The sequence below is a fragment of the Strongylocentrotus purpuratus genome, unplaced genomic scaffold (assembly GCF_000002235.5).
Source record: "Strongylocentrotus purpuratus isolate Spur 01 unplaced genomic scaffold, Spur_5.0 spur5_scaffold_3, whole genome shotgun sequence".
Classification (NCBI taxonomy): Eukaryota; Metazoa; Echinodermata; class Echinoidea; order Camarodonta; family Strongylocentrotidae; genus Strongylocentrotus; species Strongylocentrotus purpuratus.
Window position 1 is genome coordinate 14713412 of NW_022145609.1, and position 21960 is coordinate 14735371.

Consider the following 21960-nt stretch of genomic DNA (forward strand, 5'->3'; position numbering starts at 1 on the left):
CCCCACCCACTCAGTGTTATCTAGGGTATGCGCATGTATGTTCCCTCTCTTAGTTTGAAAGTACCCCTTTATCTTCGGTGTGTAGAGTCAGTGCGGGTCGGATTTGTGTGTATTACAGGCCGGACTTTGTTGCGTGAAAAGTAACCCTTTATCGGAAATTTTGGGAACACAAAATCGGTCCCTCCGACCCCGGAGTGGGAGTGAGGTGGAGGGGGGGGGGGATCTTCTTTTTTTTTTCTCTCTCTCTCTCTCTCTCTCTCTCTCTCTCTCTCTCTCTCTCTCTCTTCTTTCTTTTCTCTTCTCTTTTCTTTTCTCTTCTCCTTTCTTTTCTCTTCTCCTTTTTTTCTTCTCTTCTCCTTTCTTTTTTTCTTCTTTTTTTGCGCCGCCAATAGGGGGGACCGCGGCCGTTTCGGCCCCCCCCTGGATCCGCCACTGGCTCAAATGGAACTTTTTCTGATTTTCATCTTGAAAAATAGCCCGACTGTCAGGGAAAATGTACCGAGCGTACCAGGGAAAACCAGGGGAAATTTTAAGCGGCCATTTTGAAGAAGAAAAAAAAAGGCCTCCTTCCTATTTTTCAAAAAAGCAGGACGCTAAACATGTTTTTATTTGTATTTGGCCTAGCTAATATAGAGCATTACAGTGTTGACCTTTCCTGGACAGTCACATCCCATGCAGAAATAAAATAAATTACCAAAGTCCCGGGGGGGGGGGGTGGTGCCGAAGGGGAATAACAACGACGACCTCAAAAAGATTCATCAAATTGGAAGCAAAATTCTCACACTTTAAGAAGGAGTCAATTTAAACCCTAGCTCAGAAGACCGTAATATACCATTTTCGTAATGTAATAGATTTAACGCATAAATCTTTGTTACGTGCCATGTTACAAATTATTTCATTCACCTGTTATGAACAATTGTATTTCAATAGTTAAAATGCTAATTGCATACATTTATTGTTGCTAAGTAGGATAAAATCTATTGCTTGATTGCGTGATTTCTTCATTACATTTGATTATACATGTATAACGAAAATGACGAGAACAATCAAAGATTATTGTCACAAAATCATTTTCTCATTGTAAAGAAAAATATTGAGTGAAGATTGATGTCATGATTAGGTCGACTGAACTTTGACTTATGTGACATTTCAGGGACTTTATTATGCAGTGTTATATTTTGTTTTCTCTATTATATTGAAACTATATTGAAACTATAGTCTTCATCGAAACATTTTTGTATATTTCAAATATATATGATGATCACTAAGCTGAACGTCATATAAACACATCTTGGAGAAATTAATATTGGATTCGGGCAATACCTAATAAGCGATTCCCTTTGACATTTTGATATATTTGTACGATTGGCTGTCCTAACGGGCAATTATTATACTTCTAGAACTTTTTAGCAAAAGCTATAGCAATTATAATAGCTGGCAGTTGTGAGGTCGCAATTAGTAGCAGAATTATAGAAAGATTAAAATTCTACAGGTGCAAATTTTTACCCATAATTTGGGGAATTGAGAGCGATTTGCCGATTTTCTACAGTTCCAAGGAAATGGCGTTTAGTGCACGAATTAGCAATTTCAACGATTCAACATTAGGAAAAATCCAAAATTTCAATGACTTTGCTAAATTAAACCTAAATACCTTGTCTAATAAACGTAAATTTTGCAGGTGAAAATGGGGGGGGGGGGGGAAGGGGGCAGGGGTCTACCGCTCGATCGCTTTGCTCTCGCACTTAATTGTATACAGTTGTTTAACAAACTTTGGTTACCTATCTGGGGTTAGGTATATAGCAGCCATAAAATGTCTCGTAGTGAAAAGCGTAGAAATTTGGTTCGTTTGTTTGAGCTGACTAGTTTAGGTTTGAGGGGGGAGGCGCAAATTTATTGTTTGCTCCGGGCCCCATAAAACCTGGATATAGAGGCCTCTACCACCCCGCCCTTCGATTCTAGACCCATTGTATCTGATTGCTTAAATGTTACAACTGAATTCAACATAATAATCATTATCATTTTCCTCTTCTTCTTTTTCTTTTTCTTCTTCTTTTTCCTTTTCTTAATCCTTTTTTCCTCTTCCTCTTCTTCTTCTTCTTCTTCTTCTTCTTCTTCTTCTTCTTCTTCTTCTTCTTCTTCTTCTTCTTCTTATTTTGTTTGTACTTATTATCATTCCTTTAAATCCCATCTGCACTAATTTGGCCAGGAGGGACCAGACCTCCTTGCATGTTCCCTGGCAGGTGGTTATCTCATCAAACCAGCTCTCAATTAACGCTTAGGCATTGTTGGCTAGATAAAGGGCGCAAGTCTATACAAGCCGTGTAGTCCCGCTTTAGTTATAATTTTAATGTTGCTATTATTATTATCATCAGTTTAATCTTTAATAAGTTTTTCTTATCTGTCTGCAAACAATACGATTTTAACTCATTATCTTGTACATGTATGTCGGGGCCCCAACTGTATGGAAATATGCTCTCGAGATTTTGTGGATTATCGTGTTCAAGTTGACTTAATTTTGAACTGTTATTCTTTTATATTGTTGTACACTGTCGCTCATAAAGGTGGAATATTGTTTTTTTATCCCAACTTATGGAATTATTTTTAAAAAAATTTAAAAATAATAGATCTAGATAATAGTATACATTCTCAGATTTTATTGAATAATAATTTGCCAATGTATGATTTGCGTGACTGCTAAAGCATGTGTATGTTACTATGCTTATCAACTAGGGGACCTATGCCCTTAAGTCATAAATGACAGTAATGCGGATTAATGCCCCACAAAAGGGCACTAATATAGCACATCCATACGGTTTTGATCCTGGGGCCTCACAGTTACGAGGCCATTGCGTTGTCACTGAACCATGACTGTACGCAGCGGGGGCTAGGGTAGGGGGTAGTTTCCATGAATTAAAAAAAAAAAAAAAAATGCAATAAATTTTCAATAATTTATTGCATTTTACCCCGGTTCCCAAAATAACAAAATCTTCTGTGTGCCCATGCCTTGAGCCATAATGCATAGCCGTCTAGAGGATTTTTTTATGTTGGGGACCGGGGTAAAATGCAATAAATTTTTGAAAATTTATTGCATTTTCTGTTGTTTTTTTTATTTATGGAAAGTTGCCCCCTACCCTAGCCCCCGCTGCGTACAGTCATGGTTCAGTGACAAAACAATGGCCTCGTAACTGTGAGGCCCCAGGATCAAAACCGTGTCGATGTGCTATATTAGTGCCCTTTTGTGGGGCACTAATCCTCATTACTGTTATTTATGACTTGAGGGCGCAGGTCCCCCAGTTAATAAGCATAGCAGCATACACATTATTTAGCAGTCACGCAAAACACACATTGGCATATTAGTATTCAATAAACTCTGAGAATGTATACTATTATCTAGATCTATTATTTTTAAATAATTTTTAAAATAATTACATGAATTGCGGTAAAACTAAAATATTCCACCTTTATGAGCGACAGTGTATGTTGAGGTTTGGCGAATAAAATCAATCAATCAATCAACAGAGAAGTACGACGCACGATTGTGACGTCACAAAGGCCCGCTCGAATGATGACATCATAAAGGAAACGGGATCCAGTCGAAATATGCGCATCGCGCATTCTTTTCTAATACGCGCAAACGTTTCCGATTCCGATTTTTTGTCAACAAACACACAATGCATGAAGGGAATCATGCAATGCTCCGCTGGCGACTTTTTTTTTTAACCTAACCTAGCCATCCTACCGCTGAATTTGATTGGCTCAAAGTCTAGTCTTACATGATACACACGCCCACATATTATCTGATGCGATAATACCAAAATTACAAGTGCAAAGCTACGTTTACTTAAAATAAAAGATATTGCGAGAAAATCAGGAGGCTTACTATCGTGAACGAATGACTACCCATGTCGAAACTTGTCCATAATCATTGGCTCATTGCGACCTACTGGTTGCATTGGTCCAGAAAGACCATTGTAGGCCTACTACCATTGAGCTATCTGAGGGTTTGCCCGATTTATCCCGTCTGCATTAACATATGAAGAGCCTAGCTGTATCGGATTGACGAATGCCACAGATAAAACATAACTCAACACATCTGATTTCGATTTGTGCAAGTTAGTGGCATGGCTCTTGGGGTACATTTGGAGCAGATATCCCTCTATTTGGCCGCCTCCACTGATAGGCCTAATTTAAATGGTAGGATGATCCTAAAAAAAAAAATTAAAAAAAAACAGTCGACATGAATTTGTCTTTGTTTAACTCGTTATATCTGGGTTTTTTTCAATACAAATTACATGTGATTGTTCTTGTTTATAATGTTGTTTGTTTGCTTGTTGTTTTTGTTGTCTCTCCCCGTATGTCTATAGGGTGTAAGCATTCATGGTGTAAGGGAGGGGGTATTATAGAGATCTAAATTCACATGGGTATAAAGCTGGCACTTAATATGTAATCGTTCTTGTAGAAAATTAAGTAATTTAAGAGTATATTTATAAAGAAACCTGCCTCAATCAAACTTTCAATAGCCATGAAGAAGCTTCTAAATGTTTATGATATAAATAATTTTAATATTGCTATATTTATGTTTATGTGTTCTAAGGGATTATTACCAAGGTCCATGTCATGTAAATTTACTTTCAATTATGAAATACATTCTTATGAAACCCGTAATGCTGGTAATTTTCATTTTCCTAAAATCCGTACAAATGTCTCAAAAAATACAGTTTATTTCAAAGGGCCAGTTTTGTGGAAAAATATCCCAATTAATATAAAAAACTCTACTTCACTGAATATTTTTAAACGAATGTATAAATCCCATCTTTTATTATTGTATTCAATCTCAAAATAAATGACGTTACGTTTCAGTTAATGCACTTTTTAATGTATTTCCACTCCCCTTCCCTTCTTCCCTTTTTTGTTTTCTTCTTTTGTATTGGTGTTTAGATTCTCTCGGCTTTCCTTTTCCTTTTTTCTTTTCTCAACAATACAGTGTATTCTTTTTAAGGGGTTGACGTACATAAGGCTAATTGCCCTTTTTGTTAACCCCACATTCCCATAAAATTTTGTTTGCTCCTTCCCTTTGTATTTTTTTTGTAATCGATCTTTTATCTGTATACCATGTTTGTATGTTTTGATGTTTTTATGGAGAATGAAATAAATGAAATGAAATGAAATGAAAGAAGACGTCAACAACCCTCTTCGGCGCAGTGGAGTACCAAGATGGCAACTTGATTAGCTATTTGAGCCCTCTCTAGACTCAATCACGTAAGTAATGTAGATTGCTATCCAGGAATATATGGGTCAGTGATGTTGTGTTGTCCCTTGATGATCCGGCCTTTTTGTGTTACTTGTTTGCAGGATAAGATACGGGTTGTTTTTTCGCCAATTGAAATATCCATCAAAATGTCAGCTCCAGGATCAAGTGCCAGTCAAGGTAATTGTTTAATTCATCGTCAAATACGTGAAATAGCTATATTGTTTGGACATTGTAAAATCTGTCGTGTCCCGTGTGTTGATTTTCATGTTTGTTAAAATACAGTTTCGAACTGGCGCTGCGCGCGCGCTGGCCCCATTTGCACATCATGCTTACTTACTTGGGTATACTTGGGTGTAGAGACTGGAAGCTTAGCTTATTTGTCCCTCTTTACTGTTGCATCCCGTCTTAAGTATGATTCAAACTTAATTGGATTGTTTCTCAAATATCTGTCTAGGCACTGGCAAGAAATTTGAGCAGGAAAAAAAAATCATATTTAATTTTTCGGGGGCTAGACTAGTCTAGAGTCTAGAGTCTTTTTTTCAAGTAGGCTAGACCTGCATAAAAATAATACTCTAAAACTCTACTCTAAAACTCTATGCAAATTTACGGGGGCTCTTTTCTGATTTTGGGGGGCTCTTTTGGGCATTTCGGGGGCCAATTCTCCCTGAGCCCCTGTGTATTTTTCTCACTGAATCCGAGTGGACATTTGACAGACAATTAACATTCAGTGTGATGCTCATTGGTAAAATAATTTGATGATGGATCATTAGGATAGGGGGAGATTAAAGCGGTTGAAGTCAAGGTCAAAGGAATTATTATAAAGTTCTTTTCCCATGTTGTGTATTTTATATTATTATTTATTTTAAGTATTATCACTCTGAGTCTTAGTCGGATCGATCATAATTTATTTCTTTAATTCTTTTCTTCAATTTTAGTGGGGTGTTCATATGGAACTCTTGTCTCTACAGCTTACTGTCTATTATACTTGAGTCTGAAGTAGTTTCATGAGATATTTCCCAGGGCAAGGCTAGATGGACTAGCTGCATGAATGAACGAAAAAGAGACAAAGAAAGAAGGAGGGGGGGGGGGATCAAGCTCTAGATTTTACTCATGAAATTTCCTTTATGGTAACTTGTGTAATCTGTACATATAAAGGCCAGATTGCTGATTTATGTGTTTACCATAAAAAGGGAGCACTAGAAAGAAGAATGTGAAGGGACCAATAACAACAACAACAGATTTTAAAAAGATTACTTTGATCTTATGTAACATCTTGTCTTACTTTACTTCAGTGAATAGAATGGCGATACTTGAAGACCTGCAGGAGAAGAAGAAAAGAATGAGTGCCAGGATGCAATCAACTGGACCAGGAGGAGGGTAGGTCAATGTTGTACTACAGTGTCATTCTCCAATGACATTGATAAGAAATAAGGCTGTGCACAACAGTGCAATGAGGTACCCAAATACACTCCCAGGCTCACAAGCGAATACTCGAATATTCGGACGCCATGTTTTTTTATAATTTTGTTCGAATTTTTTGAATTTTTTTGAATTTTGTTGAATTTTTTTCTTTTTTTCTTTTTTTGCCACCACCATACCACTCGGCAGTTTCCCAGGTCCCTCGCCGAAAACACATGCAATTTTACTTAGAGTTGCAGTTGAAGGCGCCGATTTAATAATAATAATAACAGTAAACAATGCTGTTTTAAAAACCAAAGATGGCAGAATAATCCATTGTCCTCTGAGTCCAAACAAAAATCTGGACATTTGGTCCCAGTTTCTGAGTGGTGAGTTTGACAGTGCTCGAGTTGGGAAACATTTTTACCGACGGTACCATGCCAGCGGCCAGCGCTCTCCCTGGCACGGATAAGCGTGGGCCTGGACTTTTTTTTTTTTTTTTTTTTTTTGCGGCCGAATATTCGGGTACGAGAAATCGTACCCGAGTAGTTGTCAACCGTGCGGGTACTCGAGCATTCGACTACACGTCGCAGCCTTAATAAGAAAGATACTATAAGAGTACCGAAGCTGTGAGATCATAAAAATCTATTTTTAGAATGTCTCAATTTGAACTTCATTTTTTGAAAGAGCATACAAAATAATGTCCAAACAAGTTGAAACAACTATCGAAAATCAATTGAATATGTTAAGTAGGAGCTAAGATATGACCATCTGAATAAATAGAGTTCAAGAGGAAATCACTGATTTCCCACAATACTTAAACATGTTCATTGGTTTTCAACTTTTGGACATTATTCTGTATGCTGTTTCGGAAAATGAAGTTCAAATTTGGAAACTCTTAAGAATACTTTTTGATGACGTCAACAGACCAAACAAAATAATTTGGCAAGATTCTGTCGGTTTGGAATCGGTTTGGAGTTGGTTTGGTGGTGTGACTTAGGTACTGGGAAAACACATTTGTCAAAGAGTGCATGTATAGAAAGTAGGTTTATTGTATTGAGTACGTTTGCATGAACAATTCAGGGAATATCAAACTTTCCTCTTTTAAAACATATATACACTGTATATATATATATATATATATATATATATATACAGGCCTAAGATTGTTAATTAAAATTTGATCCATGTTATTTGCACTTAGGCTTCTGTCAATGACAGTTTTACATTAGGATGTAGACACTGATTTATTGACTGCATGTGAGCATTTTTTTTTAAATCTGTTCTTTTATTTTCTCTGTGCTTTATAAAAATCTGTTTCACTATTAAAAGCAAAAAGACCTTTGGAATATTTTTGTTAATATTTCATATAGCAAAAACTTGTTCCACATATAAACAGAAGCAACCTTCAAAATTCAGTTTAAATTCACCAAGCGGAAAGTTAAGTAATGATGATATATTTGCATTGATTTCAGAGCTACCATGCAGATGAAAGACAATGGAATGGGGGTAAGTAGAGATTATTCATATCCTTTAACAAAATGACTCTCAAAAGATGACTCTCAAAGTCTGGTAATTTTAATTTTTGAAAGTGCTTCGTAAAGACTCTTTAAAACATTCAGTTTCTTAAAAACTACCCATACAGCAGGGCCAACAGGAGTTGGATTAGAGAGTAACCCAGAGCTGCCAACTAGTACGGATTTTCCGTAATTGGTACGGAAATTAACGACCATTACGGAATGTTGTCTCAAATTACGGATTTAAAAAAAAAAAAAAAAAAAAAGATTTTTTTTTTTTTTTTTTTTTTTTTTTTTTTTAATGAATTAAATATGATTTATCGTAGCGAGTGCTGTGAATAGGAGCCATTTTTCATGATAAACTGTGTTGTGATGACCTGAAATTCAATACTTAACATCTTTGTGTGAGTAAAATCACCAAAAATTTCAGATAATCATGCGTCCGTGCAGTGTTGGCGTGTCGTTTTTTTAGATTCATAGCGCCGCATAAGAAATTACTGATTTATACCCCAAATTACTGATTTTGAGCCTTGTGATTACTGATTTTCTGTTCTGGAGGTTGGCAGCTCTGGTAACCCTGTAAATCCACTACCCATGTAAAACTGAAAAAGTTAACCTGTATATCAAGACTGTTCAAGGCAGACACGGTCAAGAAAGGTGTTTTTATAGGCAGGTGGTCTTTAAGTACAGGTTCCTTGTGTACAGGTTTCAAAGGAAGCACTATTCAAGAATTATAAAAAATGTACCGGTAATATTTGTAGACACCTATAGGCGTTTTTTTATACAGGTGGTCGTTGAATCAGGTTTGACTGTATACTTTTTGTGAAATGGAAATATATTTTCTCAGAAAATCGTGGAAATAATTTCTTAATGCAGGAAGATATGAATGCTGACTTTAATATTCTTCTGCCATACTTGCTCTTTACAAATGTACAATCTTTAATTGTAATTTTGTTATCGTTGTTATTATTTCAGTTAATGCGTGACCCACAAGAAGCCCAGATGTCTGCTAATAAACAACAACAAGCTTTGCAGGTAACTTTCATTAAATGTTTTTTTTAAAACATGGATCTATTTAGATAAAAAAATTAATAGTGAAAGTAAGCAATGAAATATTAATCGGTACATGTAAGTAGTCTTCACTGTAGATTGAATTGCCTAAGTTTATCAACAGAATTTAAAAAAAGATTGTTTTGTATTTTAATAGTTATTTCAATTTGTGGTCATAATTTTCAGCCTGGTGTGGAAATTCTTAATGTTTAAAGACACAAGATGACCAGTATTAGTCTGCCCTGTGCATTTATTTTGCTGTTTTTCTGTTTCTTGTTCTTCCTTTTTTTTCAACAATATGATTTAAATTGTGGAACAGTTCCTAATGTAGTTTATGGTCAATGTTAGAACTTGTTACGTATAACATTAATGGAAACAATCAACATTATATTTTTACATCACCAGCTCTTGTCAGTCTGAATCTTTCCCCCTTTTAATATACTAAACTGATTAGTCATCTTTCATCTTGGTCATTTCTCTTTTCTCTCTCAACACCATCCAGCACGCTCACACCAACTCCTCGGCGTATTTCATCACCCAAGATTCATCGTTTGGAAACCTCATCCTACCAGTCATCCCCAGGATACCACCGCCTGTAGAATGATGTATGCCCTAGCATCAAAACACTCCTGCACCATCAAAAAAAGACATCATTGCCAATTTGATGTTTGCGTGTTTAAAGAATCAACAAGCATATTTGTTTTACTCAGGTGCGCAACACATTGACATTGACACAAAGACATTGCTATGCTGAATATATTGGATCATTGGAGAGACATTTCTTCAGAATCATCAATGCTAAATTTGTATATTCAAATAATGATTCTAATATGATTGTTGAAAGTTTTATGATATTGTAACTGTACTGTGCACAGATTCTCTGCTCAAATTGATAAGTACATTATAAAAGAATAACACATCAGGGGGTGTTTCACAAAGATCTTAAATTGAACCTATCTCTAAGTTGGACTTAACAATTATGGAAAGCTGTTAGCATCTTTGTAAATATTTTGTAAAAGTTATTTAAAAAGGCATAAAATGGTGATTTAAATCATTCATATTTTCTATTATAAAGGAGATTTCACGTTCTTGATGTGAAATTTATAAAAAAAAGTCTGAAATACTTGAATTTTTGCTCTTGAATATATTTTATTTTAAGGCTACAAATGGCTCTCCATAATGTTTAAGTCCAACTTAGAGTTAAGGTCGACTTAGGATCTTTGTGGAACACCCCCAGTTGTATTTACTTAGAATAATTTTTTTTGTGATAGACTTATGAAAAAGGTAAATCTTCAATGCTGATCCATCACCAAGCAATCAAGTACGTTGGTCTTTACAGGTAGGTGGTCTTTTACCACACACTTCAATGAAAAAGTGAAAGTTGGTATAGACAGGTGGTCTTTCTATATACAGGTGTTTTTTTTAATCAGGTTTGACTGCACAAGTATATCATTTTCGATAAGAAATGCATAATTCAGATCTGATCATCGAAGAACTGACCGGAAATGTCACTAGCTAAGTGACAGCACTCTGGATAAAAGAAGGCAGACGGGAGAGTTGACCACTAGATCAAATATTACTCAACTAATGCTGTTGACTCAACCCTTTACATCTACCTATGAAGACAGACAGGGAAATTTAACAATTCAGGCTGGGAGTTTTGAAGAGGTTGTTAGGGGAGTAGTTGGAATTGACCCACTTCCAGGATCTTGGTGGGTTTTTTTGCAAAATTTTGCACATACACATCAACATTTTTTATAGGAATATTGTTATTTTGACATATTGTAATTCATGCAAATTTAATATATTCCTACTATTTTTGATAAAAAACTTTTTTTAAACAATATCTGAAACATAGCTTTGGCCGGCTTTCAAATTGTTGTTGCCAACAACACATTTTCAGCAACCTTTGCCCACAAGAAAATATGTATACATCACATCCACCACTATTCCCTGCTCTCCAATATGAAAAGATTAAAAATGTTTTGGCGAGTAGAATGTTGTACCAACAGAGGTAAAAGAGCAACTTTAAAACTCACTTTGATCATGTGTTTCATTCACCAATTTATGGAAAAAATGATATATTCACAGACAATGTTTTCTATTCTTTTGATCAGCAAACATTTAAGTACATGTGACTACATATATGTGTATCAATGCAATTGTTGTGATAAGCCACTTTTTGTAAGAATTATAAGAAATGTCAAGTAAATTTGTATATTTGTACATAAATGTCATGAACATGAAATGCGATGGCTTTCAGTGCTGTTTTCATATTTGTGAATCCGTACTGTACAGAGTGTCTAAAAAAACGTGTCAAGATTCAGATCAGCAACATCTTTGAAACTTTACCACCCTCAATGAAATTGAGTAGGTATTGTTGTAGCAGTATCTCCTGAAGTCTGTGTGAATTTCACAAAGATTTAAAATGAAAATAAACTAAGCTATTATTGTATTTATAAAACATATATTTTTTCAAACCTTTCCATTGAAGTCATTTTTAATCATTAGTAATCATCAGTAAAATGGCATAGACATTGAAAATACATTCTAAGTACAAGAAACAACAGATTGTTAATTTGGCAATCAAAATCTTGTTGATTTTTTTGTTGACACCCCATAACATCTGATGTTAATCATGGTAATATGTGGATAATGTGGAGCTGACATGTTGGATGTGAGGTCTAGGGAATATAAAGACAAAGAGAAGAGAAAGAGAGGGGATAGGTCGTGAGAGAAAAATAATGAAAGAGAGGGAGTGAATGGGAGAAAAGAAACACAGAGAGCAAAGAGAGAGAGAGAAAAGAAAGAAATAAAGAAAAAGAGAGAGGGGGAGTCTGGGTGACAAAGGAGTGAGAGGAACAGAGATTATATGGGATGAAGAGAAGAGACCGTGGTAAAGAGATATATACTATTGAGAAATTACAAAGAATGAGGAAATTCTGAAATTCTATGTTTAAAAAGCAAAAAAAATTGTTGCTTTTCGAGCAAATTAAAAACCTGGCTGGACTAAAAATGAAAAGATTTGATAAAATGTCAAAATACATTGTATAGTGTATGCTAGCATATCATAGTTGAAAAAAAAGCCCACCTCTTGTTCCTTTATCCATGAGTTTCATGGTCCACTGTCGTAACTAATTAATAGCAAGCAACCTTGCTTATGTACAATTACAATAATAACCTTTTAAGGCTGTTTATGTCTGTTGATACTTAGTTATCTAGTATAGATGAACTTGAACTACTGTAAACGCTGTTATTTATGTGTGATTAATTTTTCACGCTGAGCGACCCCCAAACATAATTGCTGGTTCTTAAATTCGCATTGCACGCAATTCAGCCCGTTCAAAACACGCATAGGAAGCCATGCTTATATTTTTGTGAGTTCTAAAATTTGCGCTTGCCGATCTTAGCGCAAAATCAGCGAAATATTAATGTACCACAAATATTTCTACTTTTACAGTAGATGATTAATAGTACGAAAGGAATTTACTCAATATCATACTCATATTTACACATAAAATAAAGAATACCAAAAACCCAGAAGATTATCAAATCAGCATTCAAAACTGTTATTTTTCTTTTAATCATTCATAGCATTTCTGAACACACTTTTTTGTATTTTTTCTTTACAGTTTACAGAGTCGGACACATTCATTGAAATATTGAGATCACACAAAAATAAAGTACAAATCTTTATCACTTTGAAATTTAACACCACTGCTCATAACTGACTTTTAAATTGTTTTCTTCTTTATAGTAAAGGTGGCTTTTGTACAACAATGAAAGAGTTTTAGATACAAGCTTACAAAAAAGAAACTTGCCTCCTCACAACTTTTCTCAAACTAACAAAAAAGCGTTCATTATTATAGCAAAACCCTATCTGATATCTTACATTTTATATTGCACTACATACCTACAATAATATACACATCTGGTACTATATATTTGATGGAAACCAGGAAATTGAACTATACGTTTCCTGTATTAAACAGCTTTTGCGTAAATGTCTATATTTCTGTGATATGAAGGAAAGGGGTAGTGCACAACTGAAATCCGAAAATATATGGATTAGTGATTTGCTGTGTACTCGAGAAGACCTTCCCAGCCACAAAGCAAGCCAAGTCTTTGAAGATGATTCAGAAAACGATTGTTTCTTTTTCAATATTCAAAATATATTGAAGAATAAACACTATACCAATTCACATGAGTGTGTGCATGTGTGTCCCATATCTTTCTCAAATGAAAGCAGTTCTCCTAAAACACTTTCCCAACTACTTTTTAAAATCAACTCGAGAGCAATCTAAATTATTGTATGTCGCATAAAAATCATGTTTGTATTTTGTTCGCACATTTTATCAGGTGACGCACAAGGCTATCAAAATAGCCATGAGTTGATTTTTTTCAAAAGTAGTTGTTATCGTGTTCCAAGTTGATTAAGGGCTACTGTTAAAGCTTTACAAATCTTGTACTGCATTCAAAGAAAAAAGCACAGATCAGATTTGGCCTTCACACTTGGTCCTTGTCTTTTTAGAGCACAACTTCTCTTGGTCCATTGAATTCTTTGAACCAAATGAATGCACCAAGTTCCCTTGCACAACTTTCCATGCTGACAAAAACCATGTTCAAAACCTTACACAAGTGGATGAAAGCTGCCTCAAAGGGCACACTAACCCAGCAAGTCCAAGCTACATGTATGTGGTACATACGCATTCCTCAGTTACTGTGTACACTTTGTAAAGGGTTTGCAAACTAAGAGAGTACATTAATTTCACAATAGAAGAAAAAAAAATCCCAGTATGATATGTATTTTTGGCATGACCAGTCTTAATATAAAGAAATCCAGTTGACAACTAAATTATCCATACCCTTACAAAGTTTTGAATATTTTTGAAAGTATGTGAAAAATTGATTTGTCCCAATTTTAATATTTCTTGAGAATGTGACATATTAAAGTTTACATCTAAAAGTATTCAACAAAGGCCCTAATGCAACCAGTCCACCTTCCATTCTTGTCTATTTGCAGCTAAAAGGACGTTAACTAAATGTAAAATGATATGTTTAAAGTGGGGTTAACGTCCTTCTGGCTCCAAACAGATAGACTATGTGTACTTGCGCATGTATGTATGCCACTGATTGCTTTCTAGTGTAGTTCAAAACCCTGAACTGCATCCAAAACTGCTCTTCTCTGACCAAACATTCCTATAAACTCAAACATAATTCATAATCAATGATGAAAGAGCGGACTTAACACTTCGGTTCCTTACGCATGGCAGTAGCAACTCCCATCAATTCCTCCACAACATGTACACAACCAATATTCCAATATATACATCTCTTCTTGCTCAAAAGATCCAAATATGTACAATCAACTTCTCATAACAATACCATTCTTCATCATAGTTTAAGGGGAAATTATTTCAAAACACTTTTAAACTTTTTCTGTATTGCAAGTCAAAAGGTAAATCTCAAACTCTTGCATTTACTATCAACCGAAATGATCATTTGTGTAGAAAAAAAAATTGCTTCAAAGTTGAAAAAAGTGATATTTTTAAGTACAACAACATGCAATAGATCCAATGCTATTATGGCTGTATAGGCCTTGTTCTAAAAACAAACAAATACATTAATAAATTTTAGCCTCAAATCAATCATTATATTTTCCCATTTTATTTTGGTTCCGTGTACTTATCATTTGCACTGCAAATGGGTATATTTATATGGCAAGCTACAGAAAATAGGATGTGAATATGCTAACAGATAATCTATCAAAAATACAAAATGAAAGTCTTAAGTGTGAACTTGGCTAGACAAGAAAATATACAGTAAGTTGTGCTTGTTTCTCTGAAAATGATAACATATCTTTGTAAAATAACGCTCTGTTTGTAAAAAAAAATGCAAAACTAACCACCTCCCAACAAACCAGAACTCTATGAAATTACAAGGGATACATGGGTTTAATGGTATACATACATGTGTGTTGGTGTGTAACATGTAGATAATATAAATGACAAATATATGTGCCTCTACCACTTATAATTCATTTAAACTTCAGGGGGGGTTCACAAAGATCCTAAGTCAAACGTTACTTTAAGTTGGACTTAAAAATTACGGAGAGCCATTTGTAGCCTTAAAATAAAATATATTAAAAAGCGAAAAATCAAGTATTTTAGACTTTTTATAAATTCCACCTCAAGAACATGAAATATCCATGATAATAGGAATACAAATGATTTGAATCAACATTTTATGCCTTTTAAAATAACTTTTACAAAATGTTTTCATAGATGCTAACGGCTTTCCATAATTGCTAAGTCCAACTTAGAGATAAGGTCAACTTAGGATTTTTGTGAAACACCCCCCAGGTTGTTAAAGTACTAATGTATTTCACAGTAAGCCAAATAGGATGTATCACAAATATATATGCTTATAATCGGTTGTACTCTCTACAAAGGGGAGACATAACCAGAATATCCTTAAATTGATTATAAAGAAAAACCACCATCTGACTTTTTATCTCCCTGAGAAAGCAAGTCAATATTTCAACAATCATTAAAAAAAAGAAATATTTTGTCCCTTTTCTTCGTTAAGAAAGAATTTAATACCGGTACTCAAGGAAAAAAAACCTCTTTGGTCCAAAATGAAAGTACATTTCAAAGTATCTTTTAAGCATTTCACTTCAAAATATTACATTGCCTACTGCATAATTTAGGGAAAATAAAGCTGGATAATATTTTTGTGTATTTAAACTATGCTTTTATAACAAGAAAACACATTTTAAAATAGAAACTATATTTGTCAGTCAGTGTTTGAGTATGTACTCTTTTAAGTATTAAGTTAATATTTATTAAAGAACGGTAAGCCTTTATAAGCTCCTGTAAAATATCTTCTTCTTTATCATTTGTTTTCTTCTTGCAACTACAGAAAGAGCGAACAACATCAAATTCACAAACTTCAACTTATCTTTGGGGAAATACATTCACAACTTTTCTTTAACAAGAAATTACTTTTAAGAAAACATATTAGACTCTTTATTCCCCCAATTGAGACATCACACACTTGTAACCATTGGATGGTGATACGATATCAATTAACTTTGTACAACACACGTAAAGAATTTATACAAACACTTCACAATATCAACATTTATACAATCTTTTCTCTCTATACATTTATACAAATATCATCTCTACTGATTCCCCTTCAAAAGTTCAGGGAAATCTCAAACTGTTTCTCATATTCTCTGTACATTTGCACTATAATTACATATTTTCCTCACTTTGTTTTGCAATATTTTTTTGTTTATAACATCAATAAAGGAAAAGAGCACATGGTTTACTACAAACGTCATCATGTACCCAACAGAATGGCATCAGCAGAGTAGATCATCAAACACACAGCTATTACATTTGCCCAGTGATGTCACTTCACATTCAGAGGCATAATGCATGATCATTGGCACAGTCGAAAATTGACTCTGTTTTACAGAATTTCAAGAGCATTGCCCACAAAATATACCTTTAAATAGAATGCAAAGAGGGCTGTAAATACACCCTTATTCTTGGATTATTGAGTACATATTCTCAAAAAGTATTCTATTTTCGCAAAAAAACACAGGTACATATGAAATCACATATTGAAAAGTCATGAAAACCTTTTTCATGGAATAGTATGCATACGCACCCCTTTTGTTTTTTTTCCAACTGAAAATTACCCCTTACTTTGTGAAACCTTTTCTTGCTTTATACATAAAATAAAGTCAATATGAAGGTAGCGATTCTTTTCTCTGCTAAAGTCAATCTGCCAGGCATATGATGACGTATGATAAATATGTAAATTTGTTTAACCAATCAAAGATTATGTTACAATATATACACATAACAAAAAAGAAAATATATAATGGTTCTCTTTGGATAGCTAGTCAAGTTCTTAGATTATCGTACATTTGGACAAATTCCAATTACACGTGAGTAAATAGAGAAGTAACAAACAAAAAAAGTTATACATTAAAGCAAAATCAAAGATAAACACATACAATAATAGTAACCATCTTATTAAATATTCTACATATTCAATGACATTAAAGTCCTATTTGGTTGCACTTAACAAACTATGGGTAGGAGCAAAGTAAAACAGGTAAATTAGCTGCTCATAGATGGCACTTTACAAGTCAGGCAAAATGCAATGACTAAATTCATGTACCTATTCAAGAAACAGTGTTAGAAAACAAGCGAGTGTAGATTGTGCCAAGTACTGCACCATGCATGTTGCTGCGCAGAAATAAATCAAATAAATTCATGAACAAAGATGGAGTTTTAACCTAGTTTCGATCAAGAAGGATTTCCAAACAAACGATATTTGCCAGGTAGAAATCTCCTAATTATTCATGTTGAATGCTACACACTCAAGAGCCTAGTAAAAGTCAGGGTGCTACAGAAATGGCTATTTCAAACTTGTGACTGTGACCAAATAATCAATATTTCCAAAAATTCTAGTACACACACAAAAAGTTGCTTGCCAATCAACATATTGTAAATGCAAAGGGCAGGTGGTATACTCCCTATCACCACTCTGGAACATATTCAAAGCTTTAATAATCGTAGAGAAAGATAAGTGGCTGTACTTCCTGTATTAAAGACCAAATGTACAACTTCCTATTATGACTTTCAGATACTATTACAAAAATGGAATTTCACTTCAGTTTTTGGCACATTAATGACATGAATCCTGTTAGAGATTGGTTAACAAATCAAGCGCATGCTTAAATACATGAGTATGATACGGTATGTAGAATGGTTCCTCTGAAATGAACACATGAAATGAACACATGTCACTCCTTGTACTTTATTCATTTACTCAATGGTAAAAAATTTGGACATTCTTTAGAAAAATGCTACGTCATACCAAAATATTCTCGTTTACGAATCCCCTCATGAACGAAATTCGTCATAAAAGGATATTTACTTTCTTTAATGGTCCAGACTGATTTTGCTAGAATAATTAACACTGTTATCAAACAATTCACATTCTCTACTTGCACATTATATACCAGTAGTCTTTAGAAGCTCAATTTCAATTTCCATCACACGTTAGTACTGGGGCAATTAGATGCTCGACCATGCATTTTTACCGTAGTTTATCACTTATACAAAAAACATGCTCCTTGACTATTAAAGATGAATACACGATGAGCATGAACTACAAAATCTTTCTTCTTCTTAGGATGAAAGAGAGGAAATGGGATATGTTACAAACTTGCATTGTTGTGACATTGCATACTCTGCAACTTAGTTGTGTACAGAGGTAACATTTTTAGTTCTTTTTTTATATATAGATATATATATAGAGAGAGATATATACACACACAAATGAAACCTTTCAAGAATGTAGATGGCACACAAGCCGTCTTCCAAATGCTTCCAAATCCTTTATAGTATCGTTATGTTTGCTGATAAATTGAGTATGTATTTACTTTGGTCCAATCCAAAGTTACTATTGACACATGTGCGAAAAGTTACAAATTTCTTGCACATTTTCATGAGTAAAATTTACTATAAGAAGCTGTGATTAAACTTAGCAAGTATTCAAGTTATGTTCTTTGTAATTATTCAGACACCTAAAACTACTTTTATGATGCAGAAATTAAATTATGACAACATCAGTCAATATTGATCGTTTACTAGATTCCAGTGGTGTGCGCTTTGAAAAAGTTTCGGTCCATACAATCAAAAGTCTTGAGAGATACAAGAGTCAAAGCCAAGTGATTTATGTATAAATGGGAATGAAAGTAACTTTGTACAAGTAAATGAAATGGCAATACTTTGTTAAACAAAATATGAAAAGTGCATGTGAACTTGCTTTGACTATCAAAGGTGAAAGGTTACAGAAATATGAGTAAATACATTCAAATGTTATTTCCCAATTCTCAATTTCTACCTTATACAATGTCATCATGCTTTTAATATGCAAATCTTATGAAAGTTAATGTTACCTAATATGTATAGAACGCTGTGTAAAATGGTTTGAGGGTTAAGTATTCTAAATAAATGCGCAATGAAGGATGAAAGTTTAACTACATGTATAAAGTGAATGCATTATTTGTGCTAAAATATAATACCATATATTCAAAACAAAGGGGTTTGGTTCCTTTGGCTGCATAAGATATAGTGAAAAGGTAGATGTAGCATGGTGTCCAAACCTATGTGCCAAGTGCATCAACATGCAGTAGTTGTTATTGCTCTGTGACAGATTGGGAGAAAATGATCACCAGGTCAGGGAAGAACCAAGTTGGAATTGATCTTTTGGAAAGTAATGCATTTAGCAAAGAGTGCAGTTCAAATGGAGTACATCTGTAAAGGATATACAAAGTCCTTCAGAAAGGTGTTGCTTGATTAAATCTATACTGTGTTTGAATTGTTTCCAACAAACGAGCTTCTACTGTACTTCTCCTAAATTTTCTTCAAAAAGTACAAATACAATCTCCCCCCAAATAAAGTGCATTATAGTTACTTTCGAGTTTCATTCGACAAGCATGAAGCTGTTTGTATTCCTTCTGAACGACAGAGCGCAAGTGTAGTACTTGGTGGCCTAGTTTTTAACAAAAATTCATATTTATTGAACAACGAGGGCGGCATTCACACTCTTACACAAAAGGCAAATCATTGAAAGGAAGACAGAAAAATTACAATTTACAGTAGAAAAATAATCATAATCCACATCTTTGCAATCCTCTGTATTTTTATGATGATTTACTTACTGTACATTGACTATAAACACACTGTTAACGACATGTATGCCTGGATGCTCATACAAGTCTTATTCTAATTCACTAAAGCTATGACTATATATCTATAAGGAGTAGCGTGGAAGGGGGGGGGGCTTAAATTTAAAAAATTCAGTTGTTTAATAATTGATCCTCTCTCGTTTTCTTTATCAAAAAATGAGAAAGACTTGATGGAGAGCTGTCTAGGTTTAATGTTTGTCTTAGCACTCAATCCCTACCCCAAAAAACAATATCAGAGCCCTACCTTATACACAGCTGTCATTAATTCAAAATTGATCACAACTTCATATCAATCACAACTGTGTACTAAAGAGATAGGAACTTGTAACTTTGTGATTGATTGGTGGACTCGCAATACAACCGAATCAATTGTAACTCAATGTAAAACAGGACCCAATTCTCTTATCATGTGCACCTATCAAAACGCAAAGTTTTGCCTTCCATTCTTCCTCCATCAAAAAAGGCTCTAAAGGGACCTTAGTCCAGGGCTGAATTTTATTCTTTAGGTTATAATGTAATATGATATCATGCCAAATGGGATATTAGCCAACCCTGCATTAAACCAAGAACTCTGTCTCAGCCAAGTTGGTGTCTGACGTCACAACTCAAGGATTAAGCAATTATCTACACCAGTAAGTGCTGCCTTTCATTTATTCTATTTAACAGATTAACTACAATTAAGTTCAGTCATGTCTCAATCATGAGAGCAAAAAGAAAACAAAGCTTGCATATCAATGGTAATCATTAAGAGTCCTTGATACAAAAATGGCACACACATTAAATCACTAGTATGTCATTAAACACACTTTAAAATGGACCATACTGTTTAAACACACTTTGAAAATATAATTTTCTTGATTTAGAAAAATGTATATATATCCCTACTTTGATTTGTCGACTTAACTTTCTCAAAGGTCAGATAGTATTATGTAGAATTAAGTTACCCATACAGCTACCCATGCACCAAATGAACTGACTACTTTACAATGATGCATATACTTTTATTTATGTACATCGGGTGGGATGGATATAATTAGTTCTGGGTGTTCCCACTTTCCTCTGCAAGCGTTTCTCCCTCGCTTCCCGATACTCTGCTGGCCTGGACACAATTCTCTTCGAGAAGGAATTCCACAAACTTCTTTCGTAAATCGAAAGAATTCCTGATCGCAGATGATGACTCTTTGACTGAAAAATAAAACTCAAATGACATCAAACTTGCAAATATGAAAAATCCTCTCTCGGCACATTAACGAAAACCTTCCCATCATTTGACAGAGGAATCCATGTTGTCCTGGCCTGACCATCACCACAGCCAGCTAAACACACTGCCACCCCTATCACACAATGGAGCGATCCACATGCCTGCATAGAGACACAGCTTGTAGGGGGATGAGGTGGGAATGTTCTATTGTTGTTTGCAGGTAGAACTGAGTTTCCGCACCCTGCTGATTTTCTTCTCTTTCTGAGGCTCCTCTGCCTCAGGGCTGGGGTCTGAGCTCTCATCGGGTTCTACAACAATCTGAGGCGCATCTATCAATAAAAAGGAACAAGAAGGGGCATCAAGAATGTATTGAATACCAATTTGTTAGGATAGGATAGCCATCTTTGAGTACAACTTGGACAGAATTAATCTTGTATTTTAGCTTATTTCAAGATGGAGTCTGTATTCAGCAGACCATATTCTTCTCTCATTTTCTAAAATTATCTTTGCCTGTTTATTGCAAAGTATGTTTTCCATATAAAACCCACAATATGTTGTTTTGTCTCTTCCACTTCTTTCTAAATTCTCTACATCACTGTCTCTGTCACCCTCTGTCTCTGTCTCCCTTGGTCTCTGTGTCTCTCTTTGTGCTTCCATTGTCTGTCTATGTCTTTCTCTCTCTCTCTCTCTCTATCTCTCTCTTTCTGTCTGTCTGTCTCTTTTTCTCTCTTTCTGTGTGTGTGTGTCTGTCTCTATCTCTCTC

At 34.6% G+C, this 21960-nt stretch overlaps 1 protein-coding gene and 1 non-coding gene across 2 annotated transcripts in view; one reads left to right on the plus strand and one right to left on the minus strand.

Annotated features, from left to right (window-relative positions):
* The first annotated feature begins 5288 nt into the window (after positions 1-5288).
* On the plus strand, positions 5289-6580 carry LOC575346. The gene is made up of 2 exons (XR_004066239.1): positions 5289-5428; positions 6544-6580. It is a non-coding gene; the product is annotated as an uncharacterized LOC575346 (transcript).
* A 9296-nt stretch (positions 6581-15876) lies between these two features.
* The window catches only part of LOC575272 (serine/threonine-protein kinase stk11), a 49626-nt gene continuing 43542 nt past the window's right edge, over positions 15877-21960 (minus strand). Inside the window, exon 9 of the mRNA XM_775685.5 lies at positions 15877-21526. Coding sequence (XP_780778.1) covers positions 21402-21526 — 125 coding nt within the window. The 3' untranslated portion in view covers positions 15877-21401. The remainder of the gene's footprint in view (positions 21527-21960) is intronic.